Source organism: Cryptomeria japonica, chromosome 9 (assembly GCF_030272615.1).
Source record: "Cryptomeria japonica chromosome 9, Sugi_1.0, whole genome shotgun sequence".
In the NCBI taxonomy this organism is placed as follows: Eukaryota; Viridiplantae; Streptophyta; class Pinopsida; order Cupressales; family Cupressaceae; genus Cryptomeria; species Cryptomeria japonica.
The window spans coordinates 206,227,406-206,243,687 of record NC_081413.1 but is presented as its reverse complement, the minus strand read 5'-3'; the positions used below and the strand labels follow the sequence as shown (position 1 = coordinate 206,243,687).

The 16,282-nt window shown below is 40.9% G+C and overlaps 1 protein-coding gene across 1 annotated transcript; it reads right to left on the bottom strand.

Moving 5' to 3' along the window:
- Positions 1–4,708: 4,708 nt before the first annotated feature.
- LOC131858335 (uncharacterized) lies at positions 4,709–5,410 on the bottom strand. The gene has a single exon (XM_059211545.1). The coding sequence runs from the start codon at positions 5,408–5,410 to the stop codon at positions 4,709–4,711; it is 702 nt and encodes a 233-aa protein (XP_059067528.1).
- Between the last annotated feature and the right edge of the window lie 10,872 nt (positions 5,411–16,282).

Below are 16,282 nucleotides of genomic sequence, written 5' to 3'. Positions count from 1 at the left end.
CCTCAAATCTCATCTTTTCCTCTGACAACAACACTTGAGCCTCACTCAGCTGTTAGGCATAATCCCCCTTCAAGTGAATCTCTTCACGCAACTGCACATGCACCTGAGTAGCATCTCTAGAAGCCACCTTTAATTGCCGAATCTTTGAGTCCTTCTCTTGCAACTCCTTCAGAGCCACATTTCTCATTGCCTCCTAGCCCTTCAACTAAGAGCTTACATTGTTAAAGGCTGACTGCAATTTCCCTTTTTCTGAATTGGCTTGGGCCAGCAGACTTTGCAGGCGATTGATTTCTGAGCTCTAGGCCTTATCTTCTTTTCTCTATTGGGTAAGGGATTCTCAGAGATTGGCATTTTCCACTTGGATTTTTTCTAGATGGCGGGCACTTTTTAATGAAATTAGAAGATACAACTTTTGAGGTTTCCTCCATCATTTCTACCTTGTCTGAGGCTATGGCACTTTGAAGGCTAATGCCGATAGCATGTAATGTGTAGTCATTTGGTCTAATCTTTCTCCTCATTGAAATGCGACATTAAATGAGGACGGGCTGGACAGGCGCCTTCCTTTTCTTTTCGCTTGCCCATCTTACCAAGGCGAACAGTCTTAGAACAAGCAACTTGTTGCCGGAAATCATCTGGGTTGTCAATAACTTGACCTGCAAAAGCTGCGCCAAGGGGGACTGCAAAGGGAAACTGTGAAATAGGCCCAACAAAAGTAGTCTAGATGGGATGAGACAGGGCTAATGGGGAAAATAATGGGACAAAGTGGGGAGCTCCTGATGGAAAAGGGCTTGTGGACGCTATTCCCATAACCAGAGGAGGGGACTCTAAAAAACCTAGCCTATGCGACATGGGGGTTGCTTCAGACGTTTGCATGGGAAAAGTTGTAGGGATAAAAGCAGAGGTTGGGAAAGGAATGGAGGCCTATGGGAATACATTTTGGGGTTCAACTTGTGTCCCAGCAGGGGCCAAGGTGAGAGCAGTAGGAACTGGGGCTTGCATTGTGGTGATGGGGACAACTGAAGAAACAACCTCAATAGGAGAGAAGGATAAAGGAGGACGTACCAGAGTCATGGAAGGCACCGACCGCTGAAGATCTGCGGACGTCTCTAGGATTTGAGAAGGTGGACTCCTCCTTGCTGCACTAGGATGTTGCCTTTTCTTTGGAGGGGAGTCACACAACTTCTTCTCGGACCGCCTTTTACCTGCTTGGGAACGGGGCCTGCGAGCTGAACTATCTAAGGGAAGGAGAATTTGAGGCTCTGGATCTTGCCCTTCAACACTTATAAATTCTACTCTCTACCACGAGGCAACCTCAGGGGATGAGTCCCTGCATGAGGAGCTGTCACCTGTCTCATCATCAGATTTATTTAATTGAAACCATTCCTGCTTGAATTGCTCGTCCAAAGGGGCATTTCCAATGTTAGCTCTAGGCTGACTCACCTCTTGCCGGTAGACCCAAAAGTATTCCCTCTTTTTCTAGGACCAGGCTAAATTTTTAATACCTTCTAGTATCACCCAGAGGATAGGCTTTGCGGGATTGAATCTTTGCAGGGGTGAATAAAAGTCAACCATGGGGGGCATCTTAAGACAGGAAAATCATCAGGACCCACATACACACTCGGGTCATGAACACGGGGGTTTGTACGCTCCTCCCATGAGTTCTGAGGCTCATGCTTTACAACATTCTTTCTCTTGTTGAGGTAGCCATCAGGGTCATAACTCCAAGAGTCATCAATAACTACTAGATCGAGTTGCACCATCTTAGACATCAGGACCTCCTCCGCAATGTTCCTTCGTACTAGAGTGATTGGGCCAATAGCCTTATGATCTTCAGTAATGGAAGTATCATGCTTGCCAACTCCAATAGCCCTTTCAATTCTCACCAACTATCACACAATTTTGAGAGATAGGGTTCACTCAGTAACATAGATAGGCAAACGGAATGGCTCTTCAGAGAACCCATGCACTCGGACGAAGGAAAAGTTGTGACCTATGAACTAGTCGCAAGGGGGATGCTCATTTTGCATCCAGTTCATTTGAACCTAGGAGAAGTGGGCTAATGGTTCATTGGGGATTGAACTGAGATCTTTGAGCACGGAAGTCAAGAAGAAGTCTGAAAATTGATATGTGTCATAAGAGGCTAGCAAGAGGGGTGTCTAGGCGGACACTGACATTCTATTCCCTGACTCGTCACAAATAGCCAACCGCATGAACTAGCTGAAGAAAGCCTCATTTTGGTGCAGGAGTAGATGGACTAGAATCGAAGAAAACCTGAAGCACTGCAACTATTGGAATTCTGATAATTTCTTAATTATGGACCTGGCCATAGTGATTGAGAAGTTAAAATAGAAAGGTTCCCTTTGTTTCCTGAACTTAAAGAGAGATCCCATCATTGCGGTTGAAATATCCTGATCATTATCATAACCGCACAACCAAGAAAGAATAAAAGAAATGTCCTTGAGATCTTTCCTCAGGTCACTATATGACAGGGGAAACTTCAGAAGTCCAAAAGACAGACTTTGATTGAGCATTCTTTGATAGAATTTTAATGTGTCTCTCCTAGTGCCCCAAAATTCCTCCATTGAACTTTCAAGAAAAACCTTCATCTCTTAAAAAATAGGGCAACACATCATATCTCTAATAGCCTCTGGAGATATCACCACCTTCAAGAGGGAGTCGTTGATAGAGCAAGTGGTGGGGTCAAAAACATTGGCGCAAGATGCTATGAGCTTAGGGTAATATGGGACCATGAGAAGCATGAATTGGGGGGCATCACTATTCTAGAAACAAACTGCCATAGATCGAGGCTTTGTTCTATGATTGAGCATTTTGTTGCATGTGGCCTCTCTGAGGCTTTTAGGCTGCTTATGAACCTTAGGCTTAAAAACATTCTCCAAAGAGTTTAGAATAGCAGACACATTTTGAGTGGTTTTTTTGGTCTTGATCTTTGTTCTTGGATACTCTGCCTTTGGGGGAAAGGCATGTGAAGAATATGAGAGTTCTCTGAAGATGTCCACCCAGAAACCTCCATGGGTGGAGCCTGAAGGTGTTGCTTTGGCCTCCATTGCAAGCTATGACTTTCCTTCTATCAAAATTTTCAACACTCTACGGGGGGAAAACACTTAGGTTACGAAAAGATGATGAAATGAAGAAAAGGGAGTAACTCTTGCATGCCTAGATTTTTGCAAAAGTGAATTCTTAATGGCAAGCACCCACCTACATGCATGGCAACTCATTTTGTAGCTGCAATAAACTCCCGAGGAGGACGAGTGCTGCCATTCCCGCTTCCCAATATTGCATTTAGTTAATCCGTCGTTGCTCAAGTCCTCTTGAGGGAAAAAGCATGTCCGGATAGATCTTTCTTTAATTGAGATAATCGACAAGTAGTGAAGCTTGTGCAAGTTGAGATAGCCTTACAGAGGTTGAGATTTAAAATGTGATGTACTTGTACATACGTGTGGCATCTGCTTACATTGACTCCTTCTTTGAGGTACCTGACAGGACATTGCCAACTCTGAATCTAGGCTCATTCGCTTGATGTGAATTAATAGAAACATGATAGGAGCATTGGAGTTTGGGAAGGTTGGCGCCTCAAGCATTTGTCATCTTGAGCTGCAATTTTGCTATAAATATGTCTTTTTAGACATTCCTTTTGTACAGTGCAAGCTTCAACGACAAAGTTTTTACAGCCATGGATACTCTAGTTAGGCTTGTTAGCAGCAAAGCGCAGGTCGCTTTCTTAGGGAATATCTCTGATCAAATATTGTAGTTGATGACGCGGAGAAAAAAATCCTCTAATGATTACTGTCATTAAGTGGGTACTCAGAGAGAATTCATTGATAATATGGACCGGTATCGAGTGAACACAGATATCTGGCGACATTTTATAGCTTCACTACTAGATTGTGGTCAACCTAGGCTGCTAGCTTCACAGCTGACTAGGGATCTCTTTTCCCGAGACTACTTGGGCAGGCTGGAGGATGTGATTGCATATCATTTCCCTTTTTGAGGGCTCCTTCTACCATCTGACTTGGAAAGGTTTATTACTCACAATGAGGAAGTAGCTTGGCATCCACTCATAAGTGGGTTGAAAATAATGACATTGTCTTCCCATCGATATCGCACCGAACTTGCTGCAGAACTATATCTTCCCTCGAGTTCTAATGATGGTGAGGATTCAGACTTCCTCATGGATGAAGATAAGGATGCTGAAGATCATCTGCCGCTACTTGAATTTAGCTTTATCACTTTGTAAAAAGGAGGGGCCAAGAGCCTGCTCTAAATGTAACATAAATACCAAAATGCTTAATATAACAAACTTTCTTTTTCTTTGCTCAACTTTGGCATTATTTGTAATTTATTTTACTTTGGCACTAGCTTGGGGAATAAATGAAATAAATTAGGCAATCAAAAGAACTATTCACAATATATACAATATATACATTAAACGAGAAGAGAAAGCTTAGTAAAATGAGTTGAGGTGGAAACCATTAATCAGAATCCAGAGGGGGTCTCCATTCATGTCTTTGAGTTTGAATGCATTGAAACCTTTTCAATTTAGAATGTGGAAAGGCCCTTCCCATAGGCAATCAAACTTGGTGTGCTGGTTGGGCTTCGTTTCCCTTTCATTGTACTTCAACACAAGGTCCCTAGGGCTGAAAACTAGATTGGAGCTCTTTTTACTGTCAAACCACCTTTTGATGGTTTCCTACCTGTCTTGGAGAGCTACAAAGGCCGTCTCCCTTGCCTCTTCTAGCTCCATAATCTCCGCTAATCTTATGACCATAGGGCTATTCTCCGCCACCTCCATGGACTTCAGTAGTTGCAGGGCTGGGATCTCTAGAGACGTGGGGAAAAGTGCATCTTTTCCATATACCATCTTATATGGGGAGTTTTTTAGGATTTGTTTAGGTGTTATGCGATCTGCCCATAATGCGCTTCTCAAATGATGGTGCCACTCCTTCTTATATTTAGAACCTATCCTTTTAATAAGTCTGATCAAGTTCTTGTTAGTGGACTCAACAAGTCCATTCCCTCGAGGATAGTAATTAGAAGAGGTTTTAAGATATATTCCTTTGTCAAGGGTAAATTGGGTAATTCTCGAGCCGGTGAATGTGCACGCATTGTCTGATATGATAGTTTTGGGAGAGCCGTATCGACATGCCAGGTCCTCTAGGAAAGCCAACACTTCACTTTCTGATGAGTTCCTTAAAGGAACGACTTCAGACCATCTGGTGAAATAGTCAGTGGCGGTCAGGATCCACTTGTGTCTGACTGAACTGGGGGGATTGATCATTCCGATGAAATCAAGACCCCACTGGGCAAAAGGCTCTTTTACTGACATAGGCCTGAGGGGCATTGCAACTCTTTTTCTCTTGCTAGTATAATACTGGCACTCCTTGCATTCCATTACCAAATTGTGTGTGTCTTTGAACATAGAAGGCCAAAAATATCCGACATGGGTAACTTTAATAGTAGTTGTAGGTGCAAAGAAATGGCCTCTCGAGGAGCCGTAGTGGAATTCATGTAGGATTTTACCTGCTTGGCTCCAACCTACACAACGGAGCAGGATTCCATCAAAATTCCTCTTGAAGAGAACCCCGTCTATCAAATGGAAACCATTTTTTTGGAGTCTATAAAACCTTCTCTTTTTGGGAGGGAGATCCTTGAGAAAAATCCCGGTCTTCATGAATTGCTTTCTGGGCTCAATCCAACAAGCTTGTGGAGCATCAGGTGAAAACATAACAACCTCCTCCACAACCATTCGATCTTCATGGGGTTTGCATCCCTGAACTATATATTCACAAATGCCCCTCCCACAAATGAGCTTTGTTGGCTTGACGTCGACATCATATTCCAAGATCTTGGTGATCCAATTTGCCCTTTTTTTGGTGATATTACCCTCCATATTGTACTCCCGCACCGCAAGATGAGCTATGTACACCGTAGTTTTATTACAGGTGATGAAATGCCTAAATTTCTTCAGTCCTTTCACTATGGCTAAGGCCTATTTTTCAACAAAGTTGTATTTGGCCTCATACTCTTTGAGGGTCTTTGAATGGAAAGCTATGGGATGTTCACCCCCCTTTTTGACATCTTTTTGGGTTAGGACCATGGTGATGCTATACTTGCCAGAGAAGACATACATTATGAAGTGCTTTGACATGTTTGGGTTAGACAACATGGGGGTTGAACAGATAGCATCTTTGATTCTATCAAAAACTCTTTTAGCTTTAGGATTCCATTTGAAATGTATATCCTTTTTTAGCATTAGGGTGATGGATCTTATAATTTCGGCCAAGTCCGAAATGAAATGACTAACAAAGTTCACTTTACCTAAAAAATAGTGGACTCCTTTTTTGTTGACCGAGAGGGGGAGGTCTTTTATGGCTTTGACTTTGTTTGGGTCAATGGAAACACCTTCTTTTGATACTATATGCCCAAGTAACTTGCCTTGAGGGACACCGAAGATGCACTTCTTTGGGTTTAGGGAAATCCCAAATTCAAGAAATTTTTGGAATAATAGTTTGAGATGGTCAAAATGATGCTCTTTATGGTTGGAAAATATAGTTAGGTCATCTAAGTATATCAAAATGATCCCGTTAATGAGTTCTTTGAAAGCCAAATCCATGGACCTTTGAAAAGTCTCTCCAACATTTGACAACTCGAAAGGCATCTTCTGGTATGTGAATGTCACCCATTTGGTGGTGAACATTGTCTTGTGTTGGTCTTCTAGTTTTACCAATACCTGGTTATACCCCGAGAAACCATCGAGCATCGAGAATATTTATGACCCGCCACCATGCTCTGTAATTGCTCCATTGATGGAAAAGGGTAGTGGTCTTTGAGGGACGCTTGATTCAGATCTCAAAAATATACACAGAGCCGGATATCTCCATTTGTTTTCCTTATGGGAACTATATTTGATACCCATTTGCTATACTTTATGGGATAAACGATCCTTGATTTGATCAGATCCTTCAACTCCTAAGCCATGAGGGACTCGATTTTTGGGTTGGCTGGCCTTTGCATTTATCGAACTAGCTTAGCTCCATTTGCAAGCTCAATGGTATGCTGAAAGATGCTAGGATCATATCCTTTTAAATCATCATAAGACCAAGCCAAGACACCTTTATATTCATCACAATATTGGGCCAATCTCTTTTGGTCTTCAAGGGAAACACCTTTTCCTACCTTGAGAACTCTCCCACTTCCTACCAACATTTCAGCATAATCCCCTTTGCTGGTCATGAGCTTTCACTTATCATTCTTAGCATCATGATGGTCAAACAGGTTCTCTAGAGTGATCAAACTGTTAGGAAGTTTGTTGGATTTAGCTGGATGATCTGATCTCCATAGGATTCTTTCACCTTAGGTTGCAGCTGATCTGCAAATGCTCCTGAGTTTTGGATGAATAAAGTGATCTTCTCATCGCTCTCAAAAACTTTCTAGTGAGTATCATTATCAGGAATAGCCAGGCAGACAACTACACAACCTACTTGAGAGCCAGTGAGTAAGTCCATGGTAGGGTCAAATTATGATCTGATCGTGGCCATCCAGTCAGCAACAAGATTTAGTTTCTATGGGATGCTTACAATATTCAAAGAATCCTAACTCTCTATTAGATACCACGTTCTGGTATGGTAGGATCTCATACAGACGTGTTTGGCACTGGATATCCCTCGAACTTGATGGACAACTAGTTTAGAGTCGCCCAAGACCTTCAATTTTTTAATGCCCATCCTTTTCGCCAGGCTCAGGCCTTGGATCAGTCCCTTATACTCTGCTTCATTGTTAGAACATGCAAATTGTAACCAGAAATACTTTAAGATTTGTTCACCCGAGGGAGGTGTGAGACAAATTCCGGCTCCGGAGCCCATCCTGCATTTTACACCGTCAAAGTGCAGGGTCCACAATGTCGAAGATAACTGATCTTCAGAAAATGGTTCTTTAGTAAGCTTCAGGATGATTTGGTTTTCATAAAAATGTAATAGGTACCTAGGTCGGTGGCATGGTAGTTAGAAAAGGGATGATAATCTATGAATTCATTCAGGAAAACTTCCTGCTTGGGTGGGATTTCCCCAGTCACTTCTTCATCTTCTAAGAGCTCTACCACTTTTCTTTTCTCATTTGATATAGAAGTATGAGCAGGCTCAAAATTAATCATGGCCCAGTTAGCTACATGCTCAGCATGAAGGGGATATGAGATGATTTTTAGCTTGGTGTTGTGTTGGGTACAAAGGATGAGATGGGACCAATCTAAGGACAAATAGCCTCCTATTTTAGCAGTCAAGTCTCAGGAAAGATAGAGCCCAAAAATAGGAGGGATGTCGGTGACCACTACTTCTTGGGACACTATAATGCTAGGACATGCGAATAAGGTCAGAGGAAGACTTGTAATAAGATCTATGGTCTGGACCCTGTTCCTATCAAGCTGCATAACCCCCTTATTCAAAGGTTCATACTTGATGTTCAACACCTAGGAAATTTGCTTAGGCATGACAGTGGTGCTAGCTCTGGAATCTATCATGGAATTATGTAATAGTTTATCTCCAACTATAAGGGTAAGGTAAAATGGGTTTGGTTTAGGCTTACCTTCTAGTTGAACTTTAGGGGCTGGGACCTTATTAGTCAACATGACCAAAAAGTGTGACTTGCCTGCTACGAGTTAGAAACCCGTTTCATTGATCTGTGGAGATTTGGGGGCACTCCCGCTTGCATCTATTTCGCCATTAGACAGGGCCTCTTTCAGTAGGTTCTTTTGCTCAGGAATACTCAAGAGGTCCCATAGAGAGACATGAGTCAGAGCTTTCTTTAGTTGTTCCACCACATCTACTATTTGAGGTGTGGGAATCTTTGGCTCCTTCGACTTATAAGGGATGAACTCTTTTCTCAGATAGGCAAAGCTAATGACCGGTCATTCAGGAGATTTGTCGACGAGTGTTCCTCTTGAAATAATGACATTCTCACTAGTGAAACGGCTTTTGGGGTGGAGGTTATAATCTGGCTGCACGAAGGGGGCTCCATCCTTTGAAGTGGATGCGTTGTTGGTGAGCATGAAATCCTTGTCCTCCATCCATGAGAAAAGCGCATGGTCTGGGGAGATCTCTGTTTCTTGCTGCAATGACAATCCTTGCATTTGAGTGACAAAAGCTGCATTATCCATACTCGGAGATGTATACACAGACTCATCCGACAACACGCCTAGAATTCTTTGTTCTACGACCTTCTGCTGCAAGTTCCCTCTTGGGAAATTTCTGAGAGCATGAGCATTGTTACACGGAAAGCACCAGGAATTGGTATCATCCGCTAGGTTATTTTGACACACTGTCAGCTCTTTACTAGTGGTTGGATAGACAGTTTGCAATGGATTTGGAATTGGGACTATTTGGCCATTTGGATGGGGAGGTTTGTCAGTACGGTGATTCGTATGTTGGTTATGCTGGTATGGAGGTCGATTCCCTTGGAAAATCTGTTGGAAGGGAGGTTTGGCGGTTGAGACTTGGGCTCTCTTTAGATTGACAATCTCATTGGAGAAGGATCTCAGGAGATTCTTCATATCACTAACCTTGGCATTCAAAGAGGATAGTGGGGGAGCGGGATATGAATATATAGACTATAGAGTAGATGTACTGGGAGAAACCTCTTCCAAGATTTGAGGAGATATCTCAGGAAAATCTGGCATGATAGGGCGGGCAGCTAGCTTCCCGACATCGTTTATGTTGTTTTCCAATTGGACTGCTATGTCGAATGATTGCGGGAGCGTATTGCCTCCTAGGGATTGAATCATGACTTATATGTCAGAATTGAAAGATTTCAAGTAGAATACGAAAGCCACATCCACCGGGGGGCGAGTAGACAAAGGTATCCTCTACCACGTCCACTAAAACCTTAGATTAAAATCAGTTAGTGCTTCCTGAGGGGCCCTCTTTATTGTGATCAATTGGTGCATCAAAGACAATTTGTCAACCTTATCAGAGAACCTCTAGAAAAAATGGTCTCCTAGCTAATCCGAATCTCCTATAGTGTTAGGGCCCAATGATCTGAACCAATCCAAAGCTCTTCCTTTGAAAGAAGCTACAAGCAATCTTAAGGCTACATTCTATTCGGTAATTCCATGGACAATGCAGACAGTGGCTACATCTTGTAAATGCTTCCCAGGAGTTTTATGACATTCTCCAGTGAACTTGGGTATGAATTTTAGTGCCCAGACCATGGGTAGAGTTGGGGGAATGAGAGGGCTCCCGTTATCCTAGGTCACAAAAATTCTAGGGGGAATGTGTGCCATTGCTGCGTGGGTGACTGCAGGGAAAGTGGGAAAGCTCTGTGAAGATGAAGATGTAGCTAAATGAATGGTCACTAGAGGTGGTAAGAGAAGGTGAGGATTTAAAGTTGTCCGACTCTTGGTGATAGGCCTATTACTCATAAACTAGCTCAGAATTATATTTGAACTTAAGGTCCCACCAGGTGTGCCAAAAAAAGAACTGTTGACTCTAAATTTTACTTTTAAAACAAATAACCTTATGGGAAATTCAGTGATGGGGGACCTACTATGCGAAATTCACTGAATAAGCTTTGGATTGAGAAGGTGGCTCTTCATTGGGGGGTTTGGGAAAAGGGAAAAGAAGGAAACTTAAAATAAAATGATCTATACTATGGAGACGGTGCGCCAAAACATCTCATAAAAAGAAGATAGAATATAAAACCAGGAAACACACAATTTTAAAGCCCATTAAACAATCTACATGCCTGAACATAACTGAAATTAAGATACAATTAAGACTCCTTTGAAGAAACATAAAGAAACATATATCATGCATCCACTAGATAACAAGTGCGGAACATAGTTTAATCGACAGAGTATTAGATAGATATCTCTAAAGTCATCAAAATACAAAAACAAAGCACATAAAATCCTATTTAAGCATCCAAAAGAGGTAATCACAAAGGCTGTAGGAACAATCTTGATTGACCTTCCTTTTTAGAAACTATAACAGCTGAAATTATCTAAGACCTTTAATTGTTTTTCTTAAAAGTTCTAAACCCCTACAACAGGGAAAAAAAAAAGCATAAATATAGCCCGTGACTTTGCTAATAGCTCCAAAATATGCCAAACATGCATAACCGCCCTTGAACCAAAAAACCAAGCCATGTCATTCCACGAGATCACACCCAACAAAACAACCCCGAGGCTCTGATTCTTGCCTATGATGATCTTCATACTGACCCGAAGAGAAAAGATTTTGCTAACCGCAAAAGAAAACGTGGCAAGCAGGGAGACCTCTTCTGAAAAACCTCTTAAAAAATAAATGCATCCGCTAGCATGAAGATTCTAGGTGTCCCTTTCCTATTTGTGCTACAAGGTGGGCCCCGAAAAAAGGCCCAGTTAGCAAAACATTTCCATTTGTCATCATCTCGCTACTGCAATCCTCGAATGCAAAACATGGACCGCTGGGGGAAACGCCAAGCTGGCAATTGTCTTGTACGCCACATATTGCTGGAAAGATGAGAGGGAAAAAGAAGATACTTTAGCCAAAAACTTGTCCTGAGGATTTTAATGTGAACAGTTCTATCTTTTTAATTGCAGGATAAATAAGATGTTGCAGTGGCAGTTTTTATGTCACAATATGAAGGGAGTTTGAGTTATTCAAGGTACAATTAAAAGTTCAAAACAACAAAGAGAATAATGGGTGTAAGGAGAAGCAAAGGAATAGCAGGGTGTGCAAGACTCATTTATGTTTGTCTTCAGTAAACATTAAATCTTGTAATACCACCATGCTATATTCTTGGTTGCGATTTAGTAGAGATCCACGCTTTCAGTGGCTTAACTCCGTTTGTTCTATTTCATAAATATTCTCCACCTTGTTTTATCAACGTGACCTAGATTGTAGGGAGTTTTTGTAGTTTTATTTTAAATAAGAGTCTTCACCTCTTCTTTGAGGTTAGAGAAGGAGAAGAGGAAGAGAGACAAAAGATTTAGAACTAAAGTTGGAGAGTATTTTTAGCTTTCCTTCATTCTGTATGTTGTATCGACCTTTGAAAGAGAATGAATAAAGTGATGCTATTCTAAGTAGTTAGAGTTACCTTTGGAATCTTGGATACACTCATCCAAGGGGGCCCACTTGGTGAGTATTCCTATGCATTTGTTAACTTAGTTTCCCTTTCTGCTGCAGTAGTCGTTCTGACAATTGATTATTTTTGCAGCCACTAGAAACAGATCCCGTGACTGTTCTTGCAGCCAAAGCAAACAGAGTAATTTCTCTTTGTCATCTTTGGACTTAGTTAATAGTTCTTTAATTGGGTTTTATGTTAATGGAGAGTTTTCCTGTAGTCATTCAGTTGTTATAATTCTTGCTTGCTTATTTCAAATAGGTTTAGTTGCTACTGTAATGCAGAATAGCTATTGCAAGAACTTAGTGCATATATAGTGCAAACCCATTTCAAGTAATACGTCCCTGGGTTGATAAACAAATGAACTTCAGTTATGGAGATAATAACTCCATAGAGTGAATGCCCAAACTTTGGGTTGAGACTTTAGCTATAGTTATTGTTCCTATTGGTGAAGCAAACAATCATGACCAATAATAGCATAAGACTTCCTTTTACTAGCACCATGACAACATTCCAACACTTACTCCATTTGTGTCCACATTACTATCATAGTGACTAGAGTTCCACTATACCATACCTGATCAGGACCATTACCTTGGGCTTGTTGTACATTTGATTCAGGTATCACCATAGCCCTTTTAAATTTCCTTTTGGCTCTTATGCATTAAAAGCATTGGGCACCAAACACTCCTCATATCATATTATGAAATGGTAAGTGATGTTTCTAAACCTTCGAAAAATTGTATTCATACATGTAAATGTGCCATTGTTCAATGTTTCCCATGCCACTAAGGCACTCCATTGTGTATTAAATAATCACTCTATCTTCAACGAGGCTCTGAAATTTTCAGCAAAAATCATTGGAACAACTAGATTACAAAGAACAGGAAAAGGGCATTCAACATGTATCATGGAATCTGGCATTGCATTTTTCAACCTTTTGATGTTCATGCTACCACAATGTGCCACCATTGCGCAACATTTAAGGCAAAGAACTCGAGCTCCCTTCAAATTCAATCCCTGAAATGATGTTTTCAATCTCTCCCATAGTGCGTCCTTACTCATTTCCCCTTATTCATTCATGACACTTCATGGATACTGAACCTTAATATTGTGTTTGATCATGAATTTCAGCTTCATGTATTGATCAAAAACATATTTCCCCTGATGTCTATCAGGACCACAAGGAACACATCGATGGCACCAATTTAAGCATCCTTGGCACCTTCTCTCTCAACATTGTCAATGCCCTTTCCATGCATTGTATACCAAATTTTCATGCTTTTAACCTATGAAATATCCCAACGACTCTTCATGTCACTGTATTCATTCAATGGTATTACTGTATGTATTTTGCTAAGGGAATAGATGCATACATTCACTGTAGATGACTTTACTCACTCTACACCTCCTTTTTTACTCAGCGAGAAAGATAATATTATTTGAGTACAAGCTGCAATTAGCAGACAAAAAAGGTATCATAGGAGGGCATGAGAACAAAATAAAAAATTGTGTGAGATGGTTAGTGGTAAAGGAAGTACATTGGCACCCATACGTTCTCGCTGAAAATGCCTTGATCTTCTCCATGCTATTTACTCATCACAACATCTTTCCTTGACTTTGATGCTCCCAGAGCTTGGTTAAGTTGTAAATTTATGAGGATATCTTCTCATATACCGCCAACAAAACTGGATTTATTCTCTTTAATTTACTGGAGGAATCACCTCCTTGCTGCCCTTTGCACCTTCACTTTCATGATTTCCAGGATTTAAGAAAAAATGTTCAATCAACTACATAAATGTCGCCTCAACATTCATTGGCTTTCCCTTCATCTCTTATCACTAGCCTGGTCTAGCCTGCAAATTTTTGGGTTGTGATGCCAAGGCAAAGAAAAACCTAAACTCCACCCTAATTTTGTGCTTCGCATGGTGAGGAGAAAAGTCCCTTGCGCTGTATTTGGCTACACCAAAATTTTGATGCACTAATTTCTCCTTATCCTGCATTATTTTTGGGCACTTCAAATTTACTTTGTGGGATGGCGAGGAAGCACATGCCTCCCTCCCACTAGCTCGCACCCATTTTCCCTTCACCATGAGGTGCTTATGGGGTGGAGGGGAGAGCTACTCCCCTCCCTGGCTATTGTGCAATACATCTTCATCCTTTGCTTTTTGTGTGCGGGATGGAGGGATTTTGACTTCCTCATTATATTTATATGAGCCCTGCCATCACTTTAGCATTTCTTATGCTTTTGAATCATTATTGAAAGTGACTTAAATTTATTTCATTTTCAAGAGACACAATCAATTATCGCTCCTTTCCTTTTTTATTTTAATTTTTCATTTCCCTTTCCAGACAAACCAATGTTAGGAACACATGTGATCACTAGTATTAAATCATTATTAAATGATTTAATATATTAATCTTTCTTGGGCTTTAAATGGTCTCACTGGGTTACAACTTTAGTCGGGCCCCTAGTGGACCCGGCTAAAAAAATATTGTTTCTAAACAACTTACCTATGAAGATGACCTAAAGCATCAACTGGATGCAATCTGAATGCAAAAACTTGAGCGGGTGCTCAGTAAATTTGGCGTTTGGCACCTTTGGATTTTGACCAAAACCACCTGAGTAGCCTCCAAAACTGGCCTTAAAAATTGACCAAATCACACCCTTAAAGATGACACAATTGAAGAATGTCATATGAGAAATCCAGAATGCCAAACCATAGCTCATAAAAAATACTAGAGGAAAAATATTTTAATGTCTAAAGTTGCCTACTCAAAATTTTCTGAAATTGCACTTTTCAAATCATCCTGAAACCCATTCAATCATTGAACTGACAAATATCAAATCTTCATTTCAGGGGATGCCACTTGAAAAATTAGTACATCTGGTACTGTGAGCATGTGCACAAGAGGGTTTAGCTTTATTTCATCACATGTGCAATATATTACCACTCAAATGTGCCTCCTTTGAAAATTCTAGAAATGTTGATTGTTAAACCCTAAAAAAAGTTCATTTGGAATTGGCCTTGAAAAATTATCAGATGAAGTGTTGGGGGCTAAAAACTGGAAAAGTTGTAGATAAACATATAAAAAATCATTGGGAATGTTCACCTTTGCATCCAAATCATTAGGTTACAAGATTAAAAATTAGATGTTGGGCTATTTTTGTAGATTTTGCAAAGTTCAATTTGCAAATTTAAACAATTTGCAAATGGATTCAAGACGGAAAACTTGATAAAAAGATTCATGGGTATATGCCAAATGACATGGGGATTCATTTACATGTAGACAATAACCAAAAAATATTGATTTGACATGACATTCGACTGGTGATAAAATACAAGCTCTCAAAGATGGCTACTTAGATTGATTCTGCAGGGTACTTTATGAGTGTCACAAACAAAATCTTCAGCAAAAATCATTGGAACAAATAGATTACCAATCATAGGAAAAGTGCATTCAACATGTATCTGTAGCGTCCTAAAATTGTGACACTTGCAATTTCGACTGCATTTCGGTCTTCACGATGGCGACGCAACACGCAACCTGAATGGAGACCCCAAAACTTGCTCACGACACTGAAAACTGCATTTTTCATGCACCCTGGCCTGAACCTCCTTGCACCCTGCTGCCCCGGGAGGTGGGACCAGAGCGCCCAGCGCCCTGGTCCTCCAGGGCGCTGGGTCCCTGGGTCCTATTTTGGGCCCGGTTTCCTAAGTGGTATCGGGTCTTTTCGTTTGCAATTTGGAAAATTACATTCCCTGGTCGGCCTAAGGTCGGGAAAATCAGTCTATCAGCCCTAATTGACAAGTATATAAATGACATTTTCCTCTTTCATTCGATATGATGGAAAAGGCGTGGAAACTATACTCAAGCATTCAGGCATTCAAGCATTCCTTCAAGCAATTGATCATTTCAAGTCTCCATTCAAGGCTAAGTGTTGCATTCAAGACAAGGATTCAACCATTGAAGAGGAGATCATATACTACATGCTACAACATACAACATACAACATCTAAACCTTCGCACATAAGGATACAAACATCCTTAGAACAAGGTATTAGTACTTGTTTTACAGTCATTTACATTTACAGCTCTTGCTCATTTCTTGGTTAATTCCAAAACCGGGGTTTGACCTAAAGGCAAACCCCTAATCCCTAACCCCCCA